Below are 22,706 nucleotides of genomic sequence, written 5' to 3'. Positions count from 1 at the left end.
AAGAAAGCAAACACATGACTGGGCTTTATTTTTATTTTGAACCAGGGCTTGTTGTCAGAGATCCTGCGTAAAGAAGAAGACCCTCGGACAGCTTCCCAGTCCCTGCTGGTAAACTTGCGGGCGATGCAGAATTTCCTCAACTTGCCCGACTCGGAGCGGGATCGGATCTATCAGGACGAGAGAGAGAGAAGCATGAACCCCAACGTGAGCATGGTGTCCTCGGCCGCCAGCAGCCCCAGCTCCTCCAGAACCCCCCAGGTAAGATGCGATGTCTCCCGACCCGTGTGCTGTGCAGGCTCCTCTTTATCTGTGCGCATTAACTTCTGCAGAGCACAGAGGGGATTTCTGGGCTTGTGGAGAGGTTCGTATGTGTGGCACTAACAAGTATGTAGCAAACAGGTCGACAGTGAATTAAATAGACGTTGCTAGAAGTTAGCGTGCTCCATATTCTGTCACAGTCCTTGAGGTAGAGGTTTACACGAATAATTATTAGTGTACAGCAGGAAGATGATGCTCTGCAGCTCCACACCAGCTGGCATCTCCTTGGCTGAACTGCGCGTGGGTATTAACGTGCTGCTGGGTAGGTTGTTCCTTTGCGCTAAGAGAGGAGACCCACAAACTGCACCCTGATATCGTCCCCCTTGGGAGTCCCATCCAAACTTAGGAAGGTGTGTTGGAGCTGTTGAGCTGGTTCGATTGGACCCTGGCATCGGGGTGCACTTCACCACCATGCATGAATTCTTTTTCGCTGAAAGCAGGCACATCCTGCTTTGACACTGAATTTTTATCATATGGGAAACTCATTGTATAACTCTTTTTTACTTACTTTTCAGTGAAAAGAAATTATAAAGGCAACTATTTTAATGTTTAAGTAGTGTATCCACTTTGTGCATTTGCATTTATTAATGAAAGAATTAGCTTATTCGTACTTACATTTATTGCGACACAACCAAAATTGAACAACAGAAGGAAACGGAGAGGTTAGATGCAATCCAGTGAGAATAAACACTGGATTTGTTGCCGCATCTCAGTCCTGCGTTGAAATATGGCATTTTCCCTACATTCTAGCCTCAGCTAGCTTAAAATAATGGAAATTTGACCTGCCTTTTTAAGAGCATTGCTAGAAAACCATACTGTGGAATTATAAAGCCTTATGTTGGCTTGGAGAACCCAGCAGAACATTGCGAGGTTTCTACCCGGCAGCAGCAGCACGTGGAGGTCGGTGTCACCCGCTGCTCGCGTCCCCTGTCCCCAGCGCTCCGAGGGGCCGTGCCCATCAGCCCAGGTGCTGTTTTGACAACTGGGACACCGCTGCAGATGAGGCTCCTTTCCAGCTCCCGGGCAGGCAGCGCGGCAACTGTGCTTCGCCATATGCCCGGGATTATTCTGAGGAGGCGAATTCCATCCTCGTCCGCAACGCAGCCATTCCCGGCAGCATCCTCGCCCTGCGTGGGTACGGTCCCTACCCCAGAGCTGTGCCCTCCTTTCGGGAATTGCCTTTGGGTGCCAGAGGAGAGGCTGGAATGGCGTTTGGAAATGTGGTTTCCATAGATACGGATCACTCCTTGTGGGAAGGATGCTGGGTGTGAGCAGAGCCCGGCAGACGCGCAGGCACAGCAGCCCGGCTCGGTGTCCCTGAAATCCCCTCATGGGGTGTCCCCCAGGGTGAGTAGGGCCAATGGCCCCAGCAAAGGGGTGCGATTGCTGCAGGGAAGAGGCCCTGGGCATGGCTGGTGTCAGCGCCCTGGCACAGGGGCTGCAGACACAATCTGCTTCTTTCTCCCCCCCACTGTTTGCAGTGAGACATTTAAATAACAGCAAACTCCTTAACATCAAGACCAGTTTTTGAATCTAGGCCTCTACCATAAAATACTTCATTTTAGTGACTGTGATATCTCGGTTTGGTATTTGCCCTACCTGTTTTGGTGATGAAATAAGAACTAAACCAGCTTTCAGGGTGTGTAGGGCAGTCTTTCTTCTGCCGTGTGGCTGTGGAGCAGTATCAGAGACCCAGGCAGGACAGAGCTGTACTTTAAATCTTTCTCTTACATGCTAATTTTGGTATTCTCAGGATCTCAGGCCTCCAGAACGGCCTTTGAGGCCATGGTGACCTCGGCTGCTGCGCTGGCCAAAGGCTGCAGCCTCTGGGAAGGTTTATTATCCCAAACATACTGTGATACTGTGATTTTACGCCCATCAAAGCGCTGCAGGGCCTTTGGTAAAATTAAGCTCCAGTAAATGAGCCCTGACAGACTTGGGCAGTGCTTTTCCTTCCCATGATCTATTTGTTGTTTTCTTCTGCTCCCCACAGTACTAATCCCTTTCTTACCCTTGTCCTGCCTGTGACAGGCGGGGAACAAGCCCAGAGGAACCTCTGCTGGGCTTGGGGGTAGGAAAGGGAGAAGATACATGTTGGTTAAAGCTTTATCTGGAGAGGTTGGGCCAGATGATCCTTGTGGTCCCTCCCAACCCGGTATCCTACTATTTTTTATCTGGAAACTGTACGAGGAGGAGTGATTAGTCTAGACTGTTGTCTTGATTTTGGCTCTGTTACTGGTACAAAAAAGACATAAGGGAGAGGACGATTTGGAGGACAGCACAACAGAAGAAGTTCAGCAGGTTTGGTTTTGCCTAGTTAACCATCCCATTAACAAATAGGCATTTGGGCATGTCTGCCTGGTTAAAAATTCACATTAGATGCACTCTAGCAGGCTTCAACTCTGGCACAAAAACAGCAGCCAGCTGAAAAGGTTTAAAATTGACCCAAATATCTGAATGTGACCCAGGTTTATGGGAGGTTTGGATCTATCGGGAAGCGTGAGCTTTGCCACCTAGGTTGTTCTGTTCGCTAAAACCTTGCCATCTCAAGAGAAAACAGAGTTTTCTGCCGGTACCTCCGCATCTCCCCAAGGGGCTGTGGGTACCAGGAGCATCCCTGACCTGCACACACCTTCTGGGGACGGCCGAGGGCTCGGAAACAAGCCTGCCCAGCTGTATTTATCGATAGAAGCCTTGCAGGGTAGTCCAGCCCGGGGAAAGCTCTGGCAGCATCCGTTATTGTCCTTCATTTGTCACAGAAGCTGATGGGAAATCATTCAATTAAAAGGAGTGCAGCGGAATACACAAAATCTCAATATGAGTTTAGGAGAACGAGGGCAGCAGATCAAAGGCATGCCAAAGCCCAGCTTTATGAAATGTGGTTGTTTGGTTTTTTTTTTCCTTTCATTTCCACTGATTTCCTAGGTGAAATTAGGTGACTGTCTGGCTAGCATAATGATGATGAGGCTGGGAAACCATACATACTCAAATGACATACGTATAGTTTTAATAAAGGATGAGGGAGACTTGAGGGAGTGCATTAAATTGAGTAATAATTCATTATTTAGAGACCTCTACCCATTTACTCATTTTTTCTGGGAGAATTGGCTCTTCCTCCAAGGTGTAGGCGACTTTTAGCGAGGGGGGAGCAGGTAGGGGCTGGTGCCTCCTCAGGAGGAGCTGCCAAAGCCACGTTCAGCCCTGGGTACCCGTCCTCTGGATGAACACAGAGGGAGAGGGGCAGAGCTGACAGGGCCCTGCGTGTCCTATAGGAATGCACCGCAATTATTTCCAATCACAATTAACCTGATTAGAATAATGGACAGGAAGTGTCCCTCTGTAGCTAATGCAGTTTGGCATCAGCTGACTGAAATCCTTTGATAATTTCTGCACAGATGGCTGGGCTGAAAGCAGCACTTTTTTAATTATTATTTTCATGGTCTCTCGGTAGGCCAAAACCTCGACACCGACAACAGACCTCCCCATTAAGGCGGACGGCGCCAACGTCAACATCACAGCTGCCATTTACGACGAGATCCAACAGGAGATGAAACGGGCCAAGGTATCGCAGGCTCTGTTTGCCAAGGTGGCTGCCAATAAAAGTCAGGTGAGTGGGAAAGGGGCTTTTTTGGGGGGTTTGTTTTTAAAGCAAACTCCGGGGTTGGAACTAGACCCGTCTCCTCTTCCCACCAGTAAAAATACATCTGTTCCTACGATAATAATCTTCATCTCTGCGGAACCTGTCGTGTTTTTGGCTTTTGCCTGCTCAAGTGGTTTCCTTTTCCCTTCTAGAACAGGCAGAGCATCAGCTCACAGCCAAGCTTCTCCCCTTTTGTACAAACATGCATGTTTTCTCCTGCTCCTGATATATAACTCACACCTCTGCTAGTGGCACGAGGGCCTTTCAAAATGATGGTATCCTTCTCATCTGGCAGGGAAAGAAATTGTTTTCTTAAGTGATTAACTGAGGGAAAGCAATGGGAAACCACATATTAGGCAAGTGTTTCCTTTTTTTTGCGTGTTGTGTGTGCTGCACACGGTGTTGCCATGTGAATAATTCACATCAGATCCAATCGTTTTTACAAAAAGGCACTGCAGTGAGTTCTCCTGGATTAATTTCCACCTTGGGTGTAAAAAATACATGCGGGCAAACCTAGTCCGGGGTGAAATTCTTGAAGAGAAATCCATTAATCTAAAAATTTCATCCGGCTCTTTAAAAAAATATAGTGCACCAGAAAGGGTTCGGTGGAAAGGAAGAAAGACAGAAGTTTTTGTAGGAAGGGCAGAAAGTGGCTTGAGAGGCATAGAAACAAAGCATCGAAGGCTATCGAAGCACGTGGGAGAGCCTTGTCTTTCTTAGACCTATTTGTGCCCTGACACGTGGTGGCCTGATTCGTTTTCCTCATCTAATCATTGATTTTCTTTGCCTTTTGCTTTCTCTTGTCAGGGTACAGGGATTACAGTCCGTTCTACCCCCCGACAAAATCCCAGGCGCAGTATGAAATACATAAAAGGAAAATACCATGGAACCCTCTTAAACTGTTAAATGCATAAAAATCTCATGTACCACATGGCAAAATATAATGAGAACTGGAGCTGTTAAACGAATAAAGCTGTTAAAAGCATAATGCCACTTGGCACAACTACTGTGCATTTAACGGTTTTCCACTGTGTAATAAATGACATATGTGGTAAACGTGCAGTAAATATAAAAACTGCACAATTGATTTTGCAGACGTGCCCCTTATTCTTTACTCCATGCAGATATCAAAGTTCCACCCAGAATCCGGACTGGACAGCTTTTAATAAGGCGTGTTTAACACAGTTTAATGCCAGTTTCTCTGAGGTTTGGCTTCAAATTGCCTGCAAGCTTCCTGTCATTATACCCAGAGGCTTCTTGAAATAGAGAGGGGCTGAACCACCCAACAATAATTCGGGTGGCTCACCAGTCCGTGCCAGCTCGAGTGCGCTTCTCTGGCAGCGTTGCGTACCAGCACCGAAACAAAAATACGCTCCGGAGCATTTCACGTGGAAAAAAGGGGCAGATTTTGAAAGCCAGATGCAAAAGGTTAAGGACCAGGATCTGCAAATGTTCTTATTTAAAGCAGAGTGCATGCACGTGAAGGTTTTGTTTCTTCAGCAGCAACGGTTGCGAGCGTTTTTGGGGAGGATGCTGCTGATTTCAGCAGTTCCGTGGTGGGATGCGCTCACTAAAAACTGCCCATCTTTGCAGAAGAGAGAGCTTGAAAAAGGGGGGAAAAGGAGCCAGTCTGAGGGTTTGCTTGGACCATCCGCCAAGGTTCGTTCACTTGCTGTTCTCCGCAGGCCTGGCTGGCGCTGCGTTGGCTCTCTCTATTATTCCCTCACCCCAGAGTACTGAGACGCTTCCAGTTTGCTAACAAGGCGTGTGTTATGTTGGGCGCTGCTGTTCTGTCAACAGCAATCCACGGTGCTGTGAGATCTTCGCAGTTTTAGCAGCCAGTGAATCTCCGACAGGGCTGTTTTGACATTTTATACGCAGGGTTGTATGTCATGTACTTGAGAAAACATCCGGAGCCAGTGGAGGCTTCATTTCGTCTTCTGTACAGGAAGAGTGGTACCCACTGAGAGTGGTTATTGCAAGCGGCATCGTCTGCTGGTGGAGTTAATTGACCTCTAATTTAACAAGTAGCCATCTTTATTCTTAAGTCGTTGCAGAGTCTCAGTTCAGCAACTAAAGGCAAGGGCAGCTGCTAGAAAATGAGGTTACAAATCACAGAGCTCTCAAGTCAATGTAAATGCAGGGAACGAGGCCTCACAGCGGTACCAAGGTAGTATGGTGAGACTTCTTTAAGGGTATAAACCTTCCTCTGGTTCTCAAGCCATTCATTTTAGACACTGACTTATTTGCCTTAATATGCATTTTATTCCTTACAACCTGTATCTGGACATTTTTAGTCTTGTTTGTGAAGTGCTGCGCATCCCTGCGTATTTTCAAAGGCAGCAGGACCTGCGGGGCTCAGCGCTCTCCAAACACAGCCTCCCAAGCTGTCATCCAGCTGTGGCTGCCAGCTGTTAGCAACGTGCCCGCTGGACACGGTGTTCTCTGGGGTTGCCACCTGCTCCTGCCCTTGGGCCTGTACCTGGTGAAACCCGGGACCTGTGTCAGCACCTTGGGAGCGTGTCCGGAACACCAGGATTTGCCTCTGGGCAAGCTCATGTGGATGTGTAGACAGGTCTTCTCACAGTTCTCCCACGGTCGGAGACTCTCTTTAATCATACAATCGTTTTGGTTGGAAGTGACCCTTACGGTCGTCGAGTCCAACCATTAACCCAGCACTAAACTTTTCTCTCCTTGACAAAACCTGGATTTTCTTTGGAGTTCCTTTGGATGTTAGGTTGTTTTTTACAGTCTCCTACACACGTTCCCAGCGTGACCCCCATCCAGGCCGGTGTCTGCAGCACTTGTGGAGCTGGGGCTTTGCTGGGGAAGTCCTTGGCAGCCGGGGAGCTGCGGGTGGGCCACTTGCCCTAACCACAAGCCCACATTTCCTCTGCAGCGCGGGGAGAAGCGAGTTTGAACTTGGCATGCTGGAAATATCCCCAGCGTGCAGCATCCTTCCCTCCGCCGCCAAGAGCTGCGAGCAGGCCTGCTGTTCCCTACCGTCTAAGATACGTCGTGGCTCACGTACCTCAGTCCTTTTCTTGTATTTTGTCGTGTTTTAGAAGCCTAGGGAGAAACTGGCCCTCATCAAAGTGCTTTGCAGCGTGCCTTGAGTTTTGGGGGGAGGAAAAGTATCGAGCATTTCAGGGAATCCAGGCTGTTGAGCACTTAACCTTGAACTGCATGAAAATGCTCGGAGGAAATCTCCTTGTGTTCAGTCCCCCTCCCCTGGCCCTCATCAAGAATTCACTGAAGCCATGACAGAACTCTCCATTACAGTTACTCTTTTATCCATTTCAGCTTTCGTGATTAGGTTATCTCGAATCATTAGGGGGTTTATTTATTTTAATAGACACTTATTGGATTCATGGGAAGAGAGTTTGGCGACTAAGGAACAAGAGCTGAATATTATCTGGCTCATTTGGCACTGCAGAGAGTCGCAAGCCGAGCGGAGGGGAGAGAGCCCGAGGAAGTTTGTCCCGTCATCCCAGCTAGGAAGGGAGTTTTCTCTTGGAAATGGAGCATTTCTTTCCTAATCCTTCAAGACTTGCGTCGATCATTGCTGGTTTATTTTCTTTTTTCCTTTTGTCACATATGTTGACATTTTCCGCACTGATGATGTGGGTGAGGAAATGACCTTTTACATTTATTTTTGAGGTTTATCCCTGAATCACTCTTACTAAAAACTCTTCATTTGCCTACTCATGCTTTCACTGGAGACCCTAGAAAATGTCAGCACAGAAAAATAGCTGTGTTGTTATTTATTATTATTATTAATAAGTGGCAGAGAAGGCGGCTGGTGCGCCCAGGCCAGCGCTTCGGTGCAGTGAGCACGCTGCGTCTTTAGCGGCAGAAGAACACAATGGGAACTGCTGGCTTCCTGCAGATTTTTGTTGTTGTTTGCTTAGCTATGTGGAAATGTATTTGATTAGGAGACAGCGAGAGAGGTTAAAAATAGGACATTAATGTGATATTATTTGTTATATCGAATAAAATGCTTAAAAACGTTTCTCTTGCCTCCTGAGAACAACAGAAATAGAGGGCAGCGCTCTTTGCTGAGCTCGGTCGGGCTGCCTTCTCGATGCCTCTGGAAGTTTTGGGGTGAAACGGAGGAAGTTCTGAGCAGAATTCCTCATAACCACAAGCACTGGGTGTGCCCGGCTGCAGAGCCAAAAGCATCCTCTAATTGTGCTGGTTTTTCCTCCTCTTATTTTTAATGGAAGACATTCCCATTTGAGAACCGTAGAAGCCAACATTATGGGCCGGATCCTGCCACCCATGTTGACACTGGCACATCTGGAGCCTCCCGGTGACCCAGTGGTGCTGCGCATCTGGGAATTCGTTACATTTGGATTTGCTTGCGATGCAGTGAGCTCAGATCTGGGAATTCGTTACATTTGGATTTGCTTGCGATGCAGTGAGCTCAGATGTTGTGAATGAGCGGGGGAAAAGGTGGTGAGATAGCTTCTCCTCCTTCACTTCTCCGTCTCGATGCCAGTATATGTAGCTATAGATGGAAACTCACTGTGAATGGCTGTAGCTCCAAGAATACTCTGTATGTTAGCGTTTCTTAGAGGAAATAATTCTCTGTGTAACATACACAGACCCAAAGAAATAAATAAAAGAAAGTAATTTAAAAAACAAAAAAAACCCAAAAAACCCAAGTTGAAATTTTTACCAGAAAAAGGAGATTTGCGCATTAATAATTCATGAGTTCTCATTGAACATGCACGAAGAAACGGTGCTATTCAATAGAGAATACTGTCATCTGTCACTGTTTTATTTGACATTTACACTTCTTTTTTTTTTCTTTCTTTTGCCTGGTACTGCAAAACTTTCTTGGATGGCGTGTTGGGTTATTTAAATAAATAATTACAAAAAGACGATGCAGACTTTTCATCTGCGCACGGGGAAGGCGGTTACCCGCAATCATTAGGAACACGCGCGGCGTTTTCTCACCTATGAGCCGAACCTACTCTGGGGGGCATTCCAACCCGCCTGGACACCTTCCTGTGTAACCTCATCTGGGTGTTCCTGCTCCATGGGGGGATTGCACTGGATGAGCTTTCCAGGTCCCTTCCAACCCCTGACATCCTGGGATGCTGCGATTCTGTGAACCTCTCGCCTGATGAGCGGCCCCATAGATGGACTGGGGGGTCCTGAATGAAAGCACCAACGCTCGAATAAATAAAGGGCAGGGTAGGAAAAGAGCGAGGAAAGGACAGATTTGATGTAGGGCCGCGCGTGTGGGGGTGAGGGAACGATGGCTGTTGTGAAGAAAGCTGCCACAAATACATTAAAATAAATATTTATAAATGGCGCCGGGGGAGATCCAGTCCCGCGCAGTGTGAGGGGAGACGGGGCGTTCGGCACAATGACAATTCCGAGCTAGGCGCACCCCCTTTTGCAATTCCGTGCTAATATTAGGCTCATGAAAAATCTTTCTGCTCTGTAGGTTAGTTATTATTTATAAAAATCACAGAACCAGCTGATACATTCATAAGCTAATTATTGTAGCAGCTGGGTACACATGGTGCAATATGTCTGAGGCTGTGAAGTATCACAGATTTCTTGGGGCCTGCTGTGGCGGGGGTGTGCTGGTGAGGGCTGGATCCCTTAATCTGATCAGCCAAGCAAATACTATGTGGGGAAAGTGGATTAATATCTCTCTAAATACCGCGGATGTGCTTCACCTTCAGAACCAGGCTCCTTTAAACGTGCCATTAGCTGCTGTCCTTTGGGGAATGGAGAAGTTCTCAGGTGTCCTCAGGACGGCGGGGCCTTCGCCGGGTGCCTCCCTGGGCCAGAAATTAATTTGGTTTGCTCGTGTCTGCACACATGGTCACACCGCGGTCTAATCTGCTCCGTAATAGCTCCGAGGTCAGGACCTCTCATGTTGCCAGGCAAATGGAAGCGCCATCCTTCTTGGAGACTAATGGCAGCAAGCGCCGAGGCCGTAATGAGGCCTGGAGTGTTGCTCTAAGTGATTGTAATGAGCGCTGATTATAACGGGACAGATAAATCACAGCGCCGCAGTCGCCAGCGGGACGGACGGGCCGACTTTGGGAAGGGAGCTGGGTCTGCCCCTACTGGGCTCTGTTATTTTGGGGTGTGTTTTCTGGTCTTCACGCCGCAGGGTATCCCCCGGGAGAGGTTCAACGTACCTGCTCGAAACATTGGCACGCGTTCAGTTGGACACTTGTTCAGATCACTGCAAGCAGGGAGAAACGGCAGCCTTGGGTTTTTTTTCCGCAGATGGTTTATTTTCCGTTTCAAAAATGGTTTCCTTTGTACGGAGGAACCCCTGAGGAAACCGTGGAGCGGGGAGATTTTCTTCCTGTCTTTCCTCTAAAAGAGAGAAAGTTTGGGGGGATTTGTGGGCGAAGGAAAGCGAGAAAGGAGAACCCAGGGCAAGGGATGTGGCCAAACCACATTGAAATGCATCCATCACCTGGCAGAGAGATTACCCGAATACCAGCCAAAATACTTTGAAAATATAACATAGATTTTTCTTCTTACCAAGTAAATGATTAGATATCTTGTTTTCATCCTTGCCCCCCTCCCCAACCCTCCTAGTTTATTGCAAGAAAAGATCAGGTCTGCACAAATGTGGCCTCTTACTTGTAAAAACAAGGCAGTGTTGTGTTACAGATTAGTTTATAAATCCCCGGTGGCTTCACAGTTCAGTGCCTACAGCTGCTGCAGATGGGCCTGGGTTTTTGTCTCTTCGCTGTGCTGCAGCCGGCAGTTGAAGGAGAAAATGGAATGATCAGGTTATTAACATGTAGGCCGTGAGGAAGAGGCTGCACAATGAGAACAGCTGGTGTTGCTGTCTTGGCTGATGCAGCGGAGATAATCAAATCTTGCCTTTTTTTTGGGGGGGGGTGGTGGTGAAGGCAGAAGACACAGTGGAGAGTAAGACAAACAAGGGCTTATGATATTATATGCAGGGTTTAGAGTGCACGGAGAAGTTGTCAATGGCTTACAAGTTGTTACACAAAATAAAAGGCAATACTAAAAAACCCCTGGTGTGGGCCGGTGATGTTCAGCTCGCTCAGTCGGAAAAATAGCGTTCTGGTTCCTTCTTCTACCAAATGTTTCTAACATTGCATCTTCTAGGTATTGTAAGGTGCCTGTCAAAATGGTGTCGCAATGCTGAGCTGCAGCTCGAAAACGATGGGTTATAAAACTGCCAGGTAAAATATTTGGACAGGAGTTGGCGAGGCACGTTGACAGCATCCTCAGCGTTATCTCCTCGTGTTGTGCTGTGCACGTCGTGTCTCCTCGCTGGAGAGCACCGACCAGGCTGCACGCAGCGGTAACTTTTCGAAGGCATTCCAAACTAACCTCCAAACAATATAGCAGGGATACAATCTGCCATTCCTGTGAGCTGTAGGTGATGTCTGGTGAGGTTTAGAGTTATCTCTGCCTGGTATCTTGATCTCTCCGGTAACTTCTGCAGGAGCCTGTTTGCTGCTAAATGCCGAAGGATTCTCTTGCTGTGAGGTTGCAGCTTCTAAGTGACCGTTTGATTATTTAGAAATGTCGAGTTTTAGTGGAGTTCAGAGCTGGTGGAGTCAATGCAACACGGTGACAGCAGATCAGTAGTCTTTACTCGATAGTATATTCTCCTAAACATTTCCTGCAGCTGCAGCCCTTAGCATGAGGGTTGTTAGCAAGTCTCTGGGGTTACATCCCCGTTTCTCTTGCTTGAATAAAGAAATAAAGGGGCTCTGAAACAGAAGCGAACATGCACCTTTATTTCAACTCTGATTTCCTATAGGAAAAATTTTATAGTCGAGCACTTTAAACATGGTGTGATTATGACAGGGGACAAGATACTGTGCATCCCGGCTCCTGTTAAGCACTGCCGGTTATTTCTGTTTCTCCAGCTTGCAGGACATACAGTAGATCAAGAAGGGCAGCTGAGGGTAGAAGGTGCTCTGTGTGAGCTGAGACCAGCCAAACATGCAGCAAAAAGCTTCAGGTCTGGCTGACCTTGCGCTCCCAAGTGTTTCCTCGATACTCACGGAATTAACGGTGTTGACCCTCATTGCAGGGCTGGCTGTGCGAACTCCTTCGCTGGAAAGAAAACCCAAGTCCGGAAAACCGCACGCTCTGGGAGAACCTCTGCACCATCCGCCGCTTCCTGAACCTTCCCCAGCACGAGAGGGACGTGATCTACGAGGAGGAGTCCAGACATCACCACAGCGAGCGCATGCAGCACGTCGTCCAGCTCACTCCCGAGCCCGTGCAGGTCAGAGCGCCAAATTCCTTCTTGGGGCGCCTGGGGGGGAACAGCTGGCAGAGCTGAGACAAGCAATGGGTTCCAGGTCCCAAGTGTGGAGCTCGCTGGGTGCGTGTGTGCTGGTTTGTGGTGGTGGCTGAAGAGGAGGGATGTGACAGTCGTGCCGCTGGTAACAGCATGGTCAGCAGTGGTGATATGATAGAGCTCTCTTGGTGTCAGTAGTCATAGAATCATAGAATCATTTTAGTTGCAAGAGACCCTCAAAGTATTGAGTCCAACCATAACCCACCCCCAGCACTGCCCCATGTCCCCAAGACCCTCATGTCCGTCTGTCCAACCCTCCAGGGATGGTGACTCCAGCACTGCCCTGGGCAGCCTGTTCCAGTGCCCCACAGCCCTTTGGGGAAGAAATTGTTCCCCACATCCAACCTCAACCTCCCCTGGCGCAACTTGAGGCCGTTTCCTCTGCTCCTGGCGCTTGTTCCTGGGGAGCAGAGCCCGACCCCCCTGGCTCCAAGCTCCTTTCAGGCAGTTCAGAGATCAGAAGGTCTCCCCTCAGCTCCTGCTCTCCAGCTGAACCCCCAGGTCCCTCAGCTGCTCCCATCACACTTGTGCTCCAGCCCCTCACCAGCTCCGTTCCTTTCTCTCAACTCGCTCCAGCACCTGCAGGTACATGGACCACAGGTCCTGTGCCACGCTCAAGGCACCCCAGAATCGCATCTGCCCTTCATCGCCCTGCACCCTCTACAACATCTCACAACACACTCAGAGGCTGTTTCCTCTTGTTTTATCCCTTGCTGCTCGGGAGACCAACCTCCCCCTTGCTCCAGCCTCCTTTCAGGTCGTTGTAGAGTGCTCATGTTGTGGCTGAAACACAAGTTAGCTGTCTAAAGCTGTTCACATTTAGAGGAGTACAAAGCAACAGCAAGAAGTTATTCAGTAAGCAGAACGGGCAGGGATCACTCACTTGCTCATGGAATATGAGCACCCTCCCAAACAGCGGCCAACCTCAGCCCTACATTTGCGTTTGTTCCAAGGAGCCAGATAACACTTGAGCAAAAGTAGGAGGGTAGGAGAGGAAGATGGTCTGTGCATGGGTAACATGGGTTTGGAAGAGTGTGACGTGGAGAAGTGTTTTTTATATATTCACTGAAACTTAGGAACATTTCCAAAATGACCATGGTGAGTGTTTTGTGGGGAACGGACCTTCGTTTCACAGCCTCCTCAGGATTGTTTTCCTTCTCTCTACAACCTTTGCAACTCGTATGAATTCTTGGTTTGTGCGTGCGCGTTCTAGCTTTGTCTCGGGTCTTAACCGAATGAGCAATCAATAGATATAAACAAGCATCCAGGAAAATGAAGTGAATACACAAGATTTTTCATCTTAGAAGTGAAAATGAGCCTTGTGTGTATTCTTAATAACTTGTGATGGATGTCACAGACCCAATTGTCTGCTGATGATCAGGAGGGACTCAGGAGATGCTTTTTCCATCTGAAAAGCTGGAGGTGACACCCACCCTTTGGGGCCACCACAGCACTCAGGGCCGTTTGCTCCCACTGTGTGACCGTACCGCGTTTGTCCCTGATAATCTCCTGATTCCTCCTCCCACCTTCGCTCTCCCGTTGTCCTTCGATGGTGGCTTGTGCTGCTCTTGCTGTGAACCTTGGCATCCAGCCTTTATTCTTTCTCGCTGCTCTTGTCCTGCTGCTGCCGGCACTGCTGCCAACTAGCTGGTCACCTTTTTCCACAGGCAGGAGGGTTTTCTTGTCTCGTAGTCCTGCCCCTTCTGAAATACATTGGTCTCACCCAGATTAATTATTACCTAGGTCAGTCTCCTTTGTCTCTTCTGCTGCCGACTTCCTCCTCGCTTTCCATTCGGTCTTTGCCTGGAAGAAAAAATCCTGTTTCCTAGAGTTGGGATTCTCAGAGCTATAAAGCAGGGAAGTGCTCTCAATAATTAACGCTGCAAGTTTTGTCATCCTTGCTCCCACATGTTTGTGGGATCTTGGAGGCGAGGAGCTACGAAAGGGTAAAGGGCTGAGCTAAAGGCCAGATCTGTGCAAATTTGAACATCTTAACCCAGTTCTGGTGCCCACAGCAAGTAGGAATATCCCCCAAGGTGCAGCTGGAAGAAGGTTCCCTGAGCTCTTGCGGGTGACCTTGATGATTAGCCTACTTTCCAAAGCCTTCTGCACATCGCTTTTCTGCGTCGTGCAGGTTGGGTTTTGTGAGTGACACGTTAACAGTGCGTTGGAATGTGATGCATTTGTATTTGTCAGCAAGTTACAAAGCCATGGATTAATTATTTATTACAGTCGAAATATGAAAAATGAAGAAAAATAAATGGAACCAGCTGGCAGCTACATACAACTAAACTCAGGAGACCCTGGGATACAGTTGATACAGTAGGCTTGTGTTTTGGGGGTGCTGAATTTTAAAACTATGTTTGCCCATCCAAAAACCCCGATGGGGTTCTGAGTGGCACGCTACTGGTGCAAGACACAGCGGCCCTGCTGACCACCTGCTCCCTGCTGGCAAAAGATACCCTGCACCAAGCAATTTTTGTGTAGTTTTCAGTCTCTGTTTCAAGCAGGAAGGTTTTGTTTTTTGGCTTAGCTGCGAGGGTCACTATTAGGTAATGATCCATGAAGAATCAATGACAGCAGCCGGAGATGTAAAGCTGAGGTCCTCGCACTTGCTGTCACTGGAGATTTTGTGACACTTTACATAAGGGTAGGGGTCTTGGGCCCCGCTCCTGGCCCAGCTCCAGGCCAAGTAATTACATTCTGCCTATCTGAAATTCCCCCTGTACTGTCAGCTGGGAAAGCAACTCTCATTTCCTTCTCAGAGCGGTGGCGGGTGCGGAATGTCTGCCACGGTGCCCTTTTAGCAGGGGGTGGAAACATCCAAGAGCCGTAGTCACCCACCTGCTTTGCTTTGCAGGCTTTGCTAGGGAAAAGTGCAGCGTGAGTCCTGCCCTCACCTGCAGCCTTGGTGTCGAGGTGCCGTTGCTTTGAAGGAGACAGAAGTAGCGATGCTGTGAATAGCAGCAGGCTATATAGAAAGGGTGAGTGTCAGGAGGATGGAGCCAGGCTCTTCTCGGTGACAACCAGTGACAGGACAAGGGGCAATGGGTACAAACTGGAACACAGGAGGTTCCGCTTAAAGATGAGAAGAAACTTGTTCCTGGTGAGGGTGTCAGAGCCTGGCCCAGGCTGCCCAGGGAGGTTGTGGAGTCTCCTTCTCTGCAGACATTCCAACCCGCCTGGACACCTTCCTGTGTAACCTCATCTGGGTGTTCCTGCTCCATGGGGGGATTGCACTGGATGAGCTTTCCAGGTCCCTTCCAACCCCTGACATTCTGGGATTCTGTGACACGGAGCGGGCAGGAGGCTCCGACCGCTGCTCCCTCCCTGCCCACCCCATCTTCTCTCTGCGCTGATGGATTTGACGTGTGTACGGTAAATTAGAATTATAGGATAGTTTGGGTGGGAAGGACATTCCCAGCTCCCCCAGTGCCCCCCCTGCCATGAGCAGGGACATCTTCAGCAGCTCAGGTTGCTCAGAGCCCCGTCCAGCCTGGCCTGGGATGTCTCCAGGGATGGTTCATCCACCACCTCTCTGGGTACCTGGGCCAGGCTCTCACCACCCTCAGGGGCAACAATTCCTTCCTCATGTCCAGACTGAATCTCCCTCCTTTAGTTTAAACCATCACCCCTTGTCCTATCACAAGTCTGTCCCAATCTTTCTTATGGGCCCCTTTTAAGTACAGAGAGGCCACACTAAGATCTTTCCAGAACTTCTCTTCTCCAGCTGAACACCCCAGCTCTCTCAGCCTGTCCTCCCAGCAGAGCTGTTCCAGCCTCAGATCATTCCTGGGGCTCCTCTGTCCATGTGTGTCCTGTGCTGAGGACCCAGAGCTGGACCTGCACTGCAGGGGGGTCTCACCAGAGTGGAGGGCATGACCAGGCAACAAATAACAGCCTTATATATTAATTTCAGCCTTTTCCCTGGTGTGGCTCCTTGGAAATGACAAAGGTGTCACTGTGATGGTTTTGTGTAGTTCACGGTCAGTAAGGGTGTCACCTCACGGCTGGGTGTGATTGTGTCCCCAGTGGGGCAGTTCTTGTAGTGCTCTAGAACATCAACTGGACACAACTTGGCTCTGGATGTTTAAGGGATTGTTACTTCTTTTGGGGCAGGTTCTTGCCCTCAGTTCGGTGTTACTAGCCTGTACTCACTCACTGTTCAGCTTTACGTTCAGGGCTTTGAAAAGAAACATTTTCATTTTTTCTCTCTTCCATTAGATTCTTCCCGTCAGCCATATATTAACTCATTTAATCAAATATTTTCCTATTTCTGAAATGAAAAATGTCTATAGTGGAAGCTCGGTGCATAATTCCTCCTCTGCGCACTTGATTTATTTGTCATTGTGCTGAGGAGCCATAAAACGCGAGCCCCGTGGAGCTCTGTGCCACGGCCGTGTTCTCCGGCAGCATCGCCGTGACCACACGGCCGTGCCGGCACGGGGATCTCCCCTCGCAAGCTGGTCTTGGAGCAACCACACCGCACCTCTGTGTTGCTGTGCACACCACAGCCTCACAGCCTCACAGAATGTGAGGGGTTGGAAGGGACCTGGAAAGCTCATCCAGTGCAATCCCCCCATGGAGCAGGAACACCCAGATGAGGTTACACAGGAAGGTGTCCAGGCGGGTTGGAATGTCTGCAGAGAAGGAGACTCCACAACCCCCCTGGGCAGCCTGGGCCAGGCTCTGCCACCCTCACCAGGAACAAGTTTCTTCTCAGATTTAAGTGGAACCTCTTGTGTTCCAGTTTGAACCCATTGCCCCTTGTCTTATCACTGGTTGTCACCGAGAAGAGCCTGGCTCCATCCTCCTGACACTCCCCCTTTATATATCTGTAAACATTAATGAGGTCACCCCTCAGTGTCCTCTTCTCCAGCTCCAGAGCCCCAGCTCCCTCAGCCTTTCCTCACACGGGAGATGCTCCACTCCCTTCAGCATCTTGGTGGCTGCGCTGGACTCTCTCCAGCAGTTCCCTGTCCTGCTGGAACTGAGGGGCCACAACTGGACACAATATTCCAGGTGTGGTCTCCCCAGGGCAGAGTAGAGGGGCAGGAGAACCTCTGACCTACTGACCACCCCCTTCTAACCCACCCCAGGTACCATTGGCCTTCCTGGCCACAAGGGCCCAGTGCTGGCTCATGGTCACCCTGCTGTCCCCAGGACCCCCAGGTCCCTTTCCCCTACGCTGCTCTCTAATAGGTCATTCCCCAACTTATACTGGAACCTGGGGTTGTTCCTGCCCAGATGACAGACTCTACACTTGCCCTTGTTATATTGCATTAAATTTTTCCCTGATGAACTCTCCAGCCTGTCCAGGTCTTGCTTGGGTTTTAAGGAAACCCAGGTGTGCACGACGTGGCTCCGTCTCCCTCCTGTTCTGACTTTCCACCCTTCACTAGATCCCATCACACCCAGGCTGTTTGCTGGCGTTAGACCTTTCTGGACCGTGAATGCTGAGGGGTACTCACAGATGCTCCCAGGAATTCGGTGTTTGTTACAGACGTGCCCTGACACATGCCCCTCATTTCTCCCCCTTCTCCTACTCCATCTGCTCCATCTGAGGTGGCCGCTCCACCCCACTGGGAAAATATGGGATCGAGCTGCTGTCTGGGGTGGATGAGTTGGTTCTCTGGAGCCGGGAACCTCCCCGAGCCTCCTCTGCACACAATTGTGAGGTGTGCAGTGATTTAAGAGCAGTCAAGTGGCGACTTTAAAGCAATGGGAATGATTTTCACGTGCTTTCAGATCACACCGTTACTCAGAAGCTTTGATTCAGAGAAATCCGGCAATTTATAATAGTTCGGATCATAAATCCTGGAGGAACGTTAGCAAATAAAAGGAGGCGTAGCAGAAAGCTGTAGGAAGCTCTTTTGTATTCTGCGCTCACTGCAAACATTGTGGTCTGTCTTTAAATATGCAGAAAATAACATACCGCAGAAGTAAATGAAATACTAATTTTGTCATTTTGTGGGGGATGGAGGGGAGCAAATATTTTAGAAATGACAATGAGACACAAAACAGCAGAACATGGAGCCCTTGTAAAAATGGGTCAAGGCAAGTGGTGATGGCAATCCAATGAAACTCATTTCATATTCTCTTTCTAGAAGTAACAAAGAGGGGAATTAACACACAGTAGCGCTTCCTAATGAAATATCTGATTCTAAACAATGTCTCGGAGTTCATGGGTCACACAGCGCGTGGTACGCAGATGGAGAAATCAGTGAGACTCCTAATTTCCCATCTTAAAAAATAATATTAATTAATAATACTGAAGCACCCACAGATGATGAGTGAAGCAGAACTGTGTTACTCCATAGGGGAACGTGGTGTGCTTAGCGATCGATAGGGTGATGTGCACAATGCGTTTTGCTGTGTTTGTGTGGGATTCCACATACTGGAAACCGGGACCGAGTGGTCTGGGAGACTGGGACAAAACCCCCTTCCCAAAGCGTGCCAGGACTCAGCTCCTTGCTGCTTTGTTATTTTTTGTGGGGCTGGCGTGTCCCATGATGCATTCGTGGTGAAATGTCTACTCAACAAGCTTTGACAGGCTTCTAGAGATACCTTTATCACGGGTTCTTCATTCCGCTCCTGTATCCAAATGAGCGTGGTCAGCAGGACAAGGGCAGTGATCCTTCCCCTGTGCTCTGCATTGGGGAGGCCACACTGGAGTATTGTGTTCAGTTCTGGGCCCCCCAGTTCAGGAAAGACATTGAAGTGCTGGAGTGGGTCCAGAGAAGAGCAACAAGACTGGGGAAGGGACTTGAACACAAGGCCTATGGGGAGAGGCTGAGGGAGCTGGGCTTGTTTAGTCTGGAGAAGAGGAGGCTTAGAGGTGAGCTCAGCACTCTCTAGAACTACCTGAAGGGCAGTTCTAGCCAGGTGGGGATTGGTCTCTTCTCCCAGGCAGTTGGCAATAGGACAAGGGGGCATGGGCTTAAACTCTGCCAGGGAAATTTAGGCTGAGATTAGAAAGCAATTCTTTGCAGAGAGAGTGGTCAGGCATTGGAATGGCTGCCCAGGGAGGTGCTGGACTCGCCGTCCCTAGAGGTTTTTAAACTGAGATTGGACATGGCACTTAGTGCCATGATCTAGTAAACGGACTAGAGTTGGACCAAGGGTTGGACTCGATGATCTCTGAGGTCTTTTCCAACCCAGTCGATTCTGTGATTCTGTGAAAGCTCGGAGCATTTTGTCTTTGATTTTGAACTCTGTGTGTCAGATCTATGAATTCCGTGAGTGGAGGATATCAGTTGTTATGTTACCTGGAGTTCTGTTCCCTCTTATAAAATTAGACAATAACAGTCAATTTCATTATCTGCTTTAAATCTGAACTGTTCAAAATGATGGTGGGGAGGGTACTTGCAATTAAAGCAGAGCTGTTTCTGTTCTGAAGTTTGTTCAGCTTTAGTGCTATTCCATTTAACCCTGGAAACAGCAGATCAGGTAAAGGGGATAGTTTTGTTGTTTCTGCGGTGGCGGATTCAGTCTCATTGAAGGAGAAGATCCTTCAGAGCCCATCACATCTCCTTTGAAGCAGCAGCAAACAGGAAGGCTGGAAAACCCCTGTTCCAGTTACCTTTGAAAACGTTTGCAGTTAAAAACGTGGCTCTTTTTAGTTTCATTTTAATGGTCCCTAAACACTCCCTGTCCCTCGCACTTGTACCTAAGTGATAATATCAGGATGTGTAAATATTTATAGGAACATTTTATCCTCAGGCTCCTTACAGAAATGTTGGGATGAAGTCAGAGCCCCGGCCTTGCTGTGCAGTATGTGCAATACATGTTGTTGGGTGTTTTATTTTTCAGGGTTAGTATGCCGTGTATGTTGTTCCATGTTTGCATGGACTTCTACGTGATGTGCAGGTTGAAACAGGAAATACTCTATTCTATTTCTATTTCTATTCTATTCTATTCTATTCTATTCTATTCTATTCTATTCTATTCTATTCTACTCTATTCTATTCTAATTCCTATTCTATTTCCTATTCTATTCTATTTCCTATTCTATTCTATTCTATTCTATTCTATTCTATTCTATTCTATTCTATTCTGTTTTCTTTCCTATTCTATTCTATTTCCTATTCTATTCTATTCTATTCTATTCTATTCTATTCTATTCTATTCTATTCTATTCTATTCTATTCTATTCTATTCTATTCTATTCTATTCCATTCTATTCCATTCTATTTTCTTTTCTATTCTATTCTATTCTATTCTATTCTATTCTATTCTATTCTATTCTATTCTATTCTATTCTGTTCTGTTCTGTTCTGTTCTGTTCTGTTCTATTCTATTCTATATTCTATTCTATTCTATTCTATTCTATTCTATTCTATTCTATTCTATTCTGTTCTGTTCTATTCTATTCTATTCTATTCTATTCTATTCTATTCTATTCTATTCTATTCTATTCTATTCTATTCTATTTCCTATTCTATATTCTATTCTATTCTATTCTATTCTATTCTATTCTATTCTATTCTATTCTATTCTATTCTATTCTATTCTATTCTATTCTCATGTGTCAAATATCTGCAAGTGCAGTAGCACATATTTTCTCACAGTCGTCTATGCTTGCAGTGTTTCAAAGAATATTCCAAAATATCTTGGCACGGACAAAGCGAAGCTGTTTGCAAGATCCCTAGCTGTGGAACAACAAAGGCTCCGTTCTCAACACACATCACACATGACTTCTATTAAAGTCAAACAACAATCAGATAACGCGTTTAGAAAATTGAACTTCGCCATTTCTGATGGTGTGGAAGGAGTAGGTGTCCCTTCGTGCCTCTTTTCCACGTCTTTTCCTTCAGTTCTACTCCCTTCTTCATGTTTTAGAAGGTAAAAAATCTTATATTTAAGTACAAATAAACACATTTTAAACACAGTAATTTGGAACTAACTTGCGTGATGGTGCCTGGCTTAAAAGGGACATGGTGTTCAGAAACCAAGGAATCCGAGCACGCACAAGGTGCCTCTGGTGGAGCACTGAGAGGTTTGAAACTTCTGAAACCATGATTAACTTCTTACCATTACATATGGCAAAAAGGATGTGGTAAATCACAGAGCGCTTCCTGGATATTACAGACCCAGCCGGCTCATTAACTTTGTGTCAGAAAACATTCCTCGCTTTCCCGTTGGGATTGGGTTTGGTGCGATGCTATTCGTAGCATCACGGCACCAAATAGTGGTCGACACCCTTGAAGTTTCTCATTGCTTTTTCTCCCGTGGACGGTCCAGATCGCTGTGTTGTGCTGTTATTAGATGTGGATCCAAGGCAGGTGAGCAGGGTTGTTGAGAGAGCGGAAAGAAACATACACACACCAATTCCAGGGCTCAACAGGCCCCTTGAAAAGATCTGTCTGGACAGCACTTCGCTAGTTAAGTGCTAAGTTATTATTATTATTTATTATTTACTTCCTCTTCTGTTTCTCCCCTTACCAAGCAAGCAGGAAATATCTTTGTTCTTTCATTTTAGAGGTTGGATAAATGTATTCCCTGCAGCATTTGAAATTTTAATAATCCACAATAAATAAAATGGGATCTAATAACATAACTGCTTTCAGTTGGCAACGCGATCTCCTAGATGCATTGCAATGGCAGAAACATAAATAGTTGCAGCCTCTGAAAGCCTACTTCCTATTTGCTAAATATACTTGGCTCGCTTTAAATTCCTTTGTGTGCAGTCGTTAATACAATCCTCTTTGACAGCATTTAATTAAAGTGCTTTTCTCTATTAAATTCATTAAAACTTTTTTTTTATATACAACTGTTTCCCAGACACTGAATGTTAAGGACCTGTAGGCCTCTCTTTAAATAACTTCTCTCTCCTTGCTGTAAATTGTTAATTAAGTTTAACTTAGGCTGTTTAAAGATGGCTTGGAAAAGAAAGCCAGATTTCAGGATATGGTCTCAATCATGTCTGATTTTTTTTAACGCAGCTTTTTCCATGTAGTTACAGACTGCGCGTTATATTGTTTATGAATGTCGCCATACTTTCAGCTGGAACCAAGCAAAGAAATACCCTAAAAAGCTCATTTCCATCCCACTTCCAAAATTTCCGTCTTTTTAGTGCAGTTTCTTAGCCTGAGAGGATTTGCACGGGGGAGGACGGATGGAGGAGCTGTTTAGTATTAATAGATTATTGACAGTTTAATGTCTTGGCACCTAGACAGCCCATAAGGTATAATAAACAGGGCGCTGCCTGATGTGAGCGCAGTCAATAGCGTATTCAATCAGAACCTTTCAGTTAATTGCCGCTTGACCTCCGAGATTTCCCTTAAGTGAAACCGTCCTTTGCTCGGATCTCGTCTGGCTTTCGGGGTTTCATTTCAGAATGCCCTTTCCATATGGTGGCTCCTGCCTACGTTCCTGGTTGGGTTTTGCTTTGCTCCCTCGCACGGGGGAATA

The 22,706-nt window shown here is 47.4% G+C and overlaps 1 protein-coding gene across 4 annotated transcripts in view; it reads left to right on the top strand.

The window, feature by feature from the left end:
• The window catches only part of SATB2 (SATB homeobox 2), a 168,417-nt gene that overhangs the window by 133,223 nt on the left and 12,488 nt on the right, over window positions 1-22,706 (top strand). For all 4 annotated transcript variants that reach the window (XM_065069483.1, XM_065069484.1, XM_065069486.1 and 1 more), the window contains 3 exons: window positions 46-258; window positions 3,770-3,925; window positions 12,021-12,218. In XM_065069483.1, the coding sequence (XP_064925555.1) occupies window positions 46-258; window positions 3,770-3,925; window positions 12,021-12,218 (567 nt within the window). The remainder of the gene's footprint in view (window positions 1-45; window positions 259-3,769; window positions 3,926-12,020; window positions 12,219-22,706) is intronic.

This window comes from Columba livia, chromosome 7 (genome assembly GCF_036013475.1).
Source record: "Columba livia isolate bColLiv1 breed racing homer chromosome 7, bColLiv1.pat.W.v2, whole genome shotgun sequence".
NCBI classification, from domain to species: Eukaryota; Metazoa; Chordata; class Aves; order Columbiformes; family Columbidae; genus Columba; species Columba livia.
Note: the sequence above shows the minus strand (reverse complement) of the source record. Positions and strands in the feature narration are given on the sequence as shown.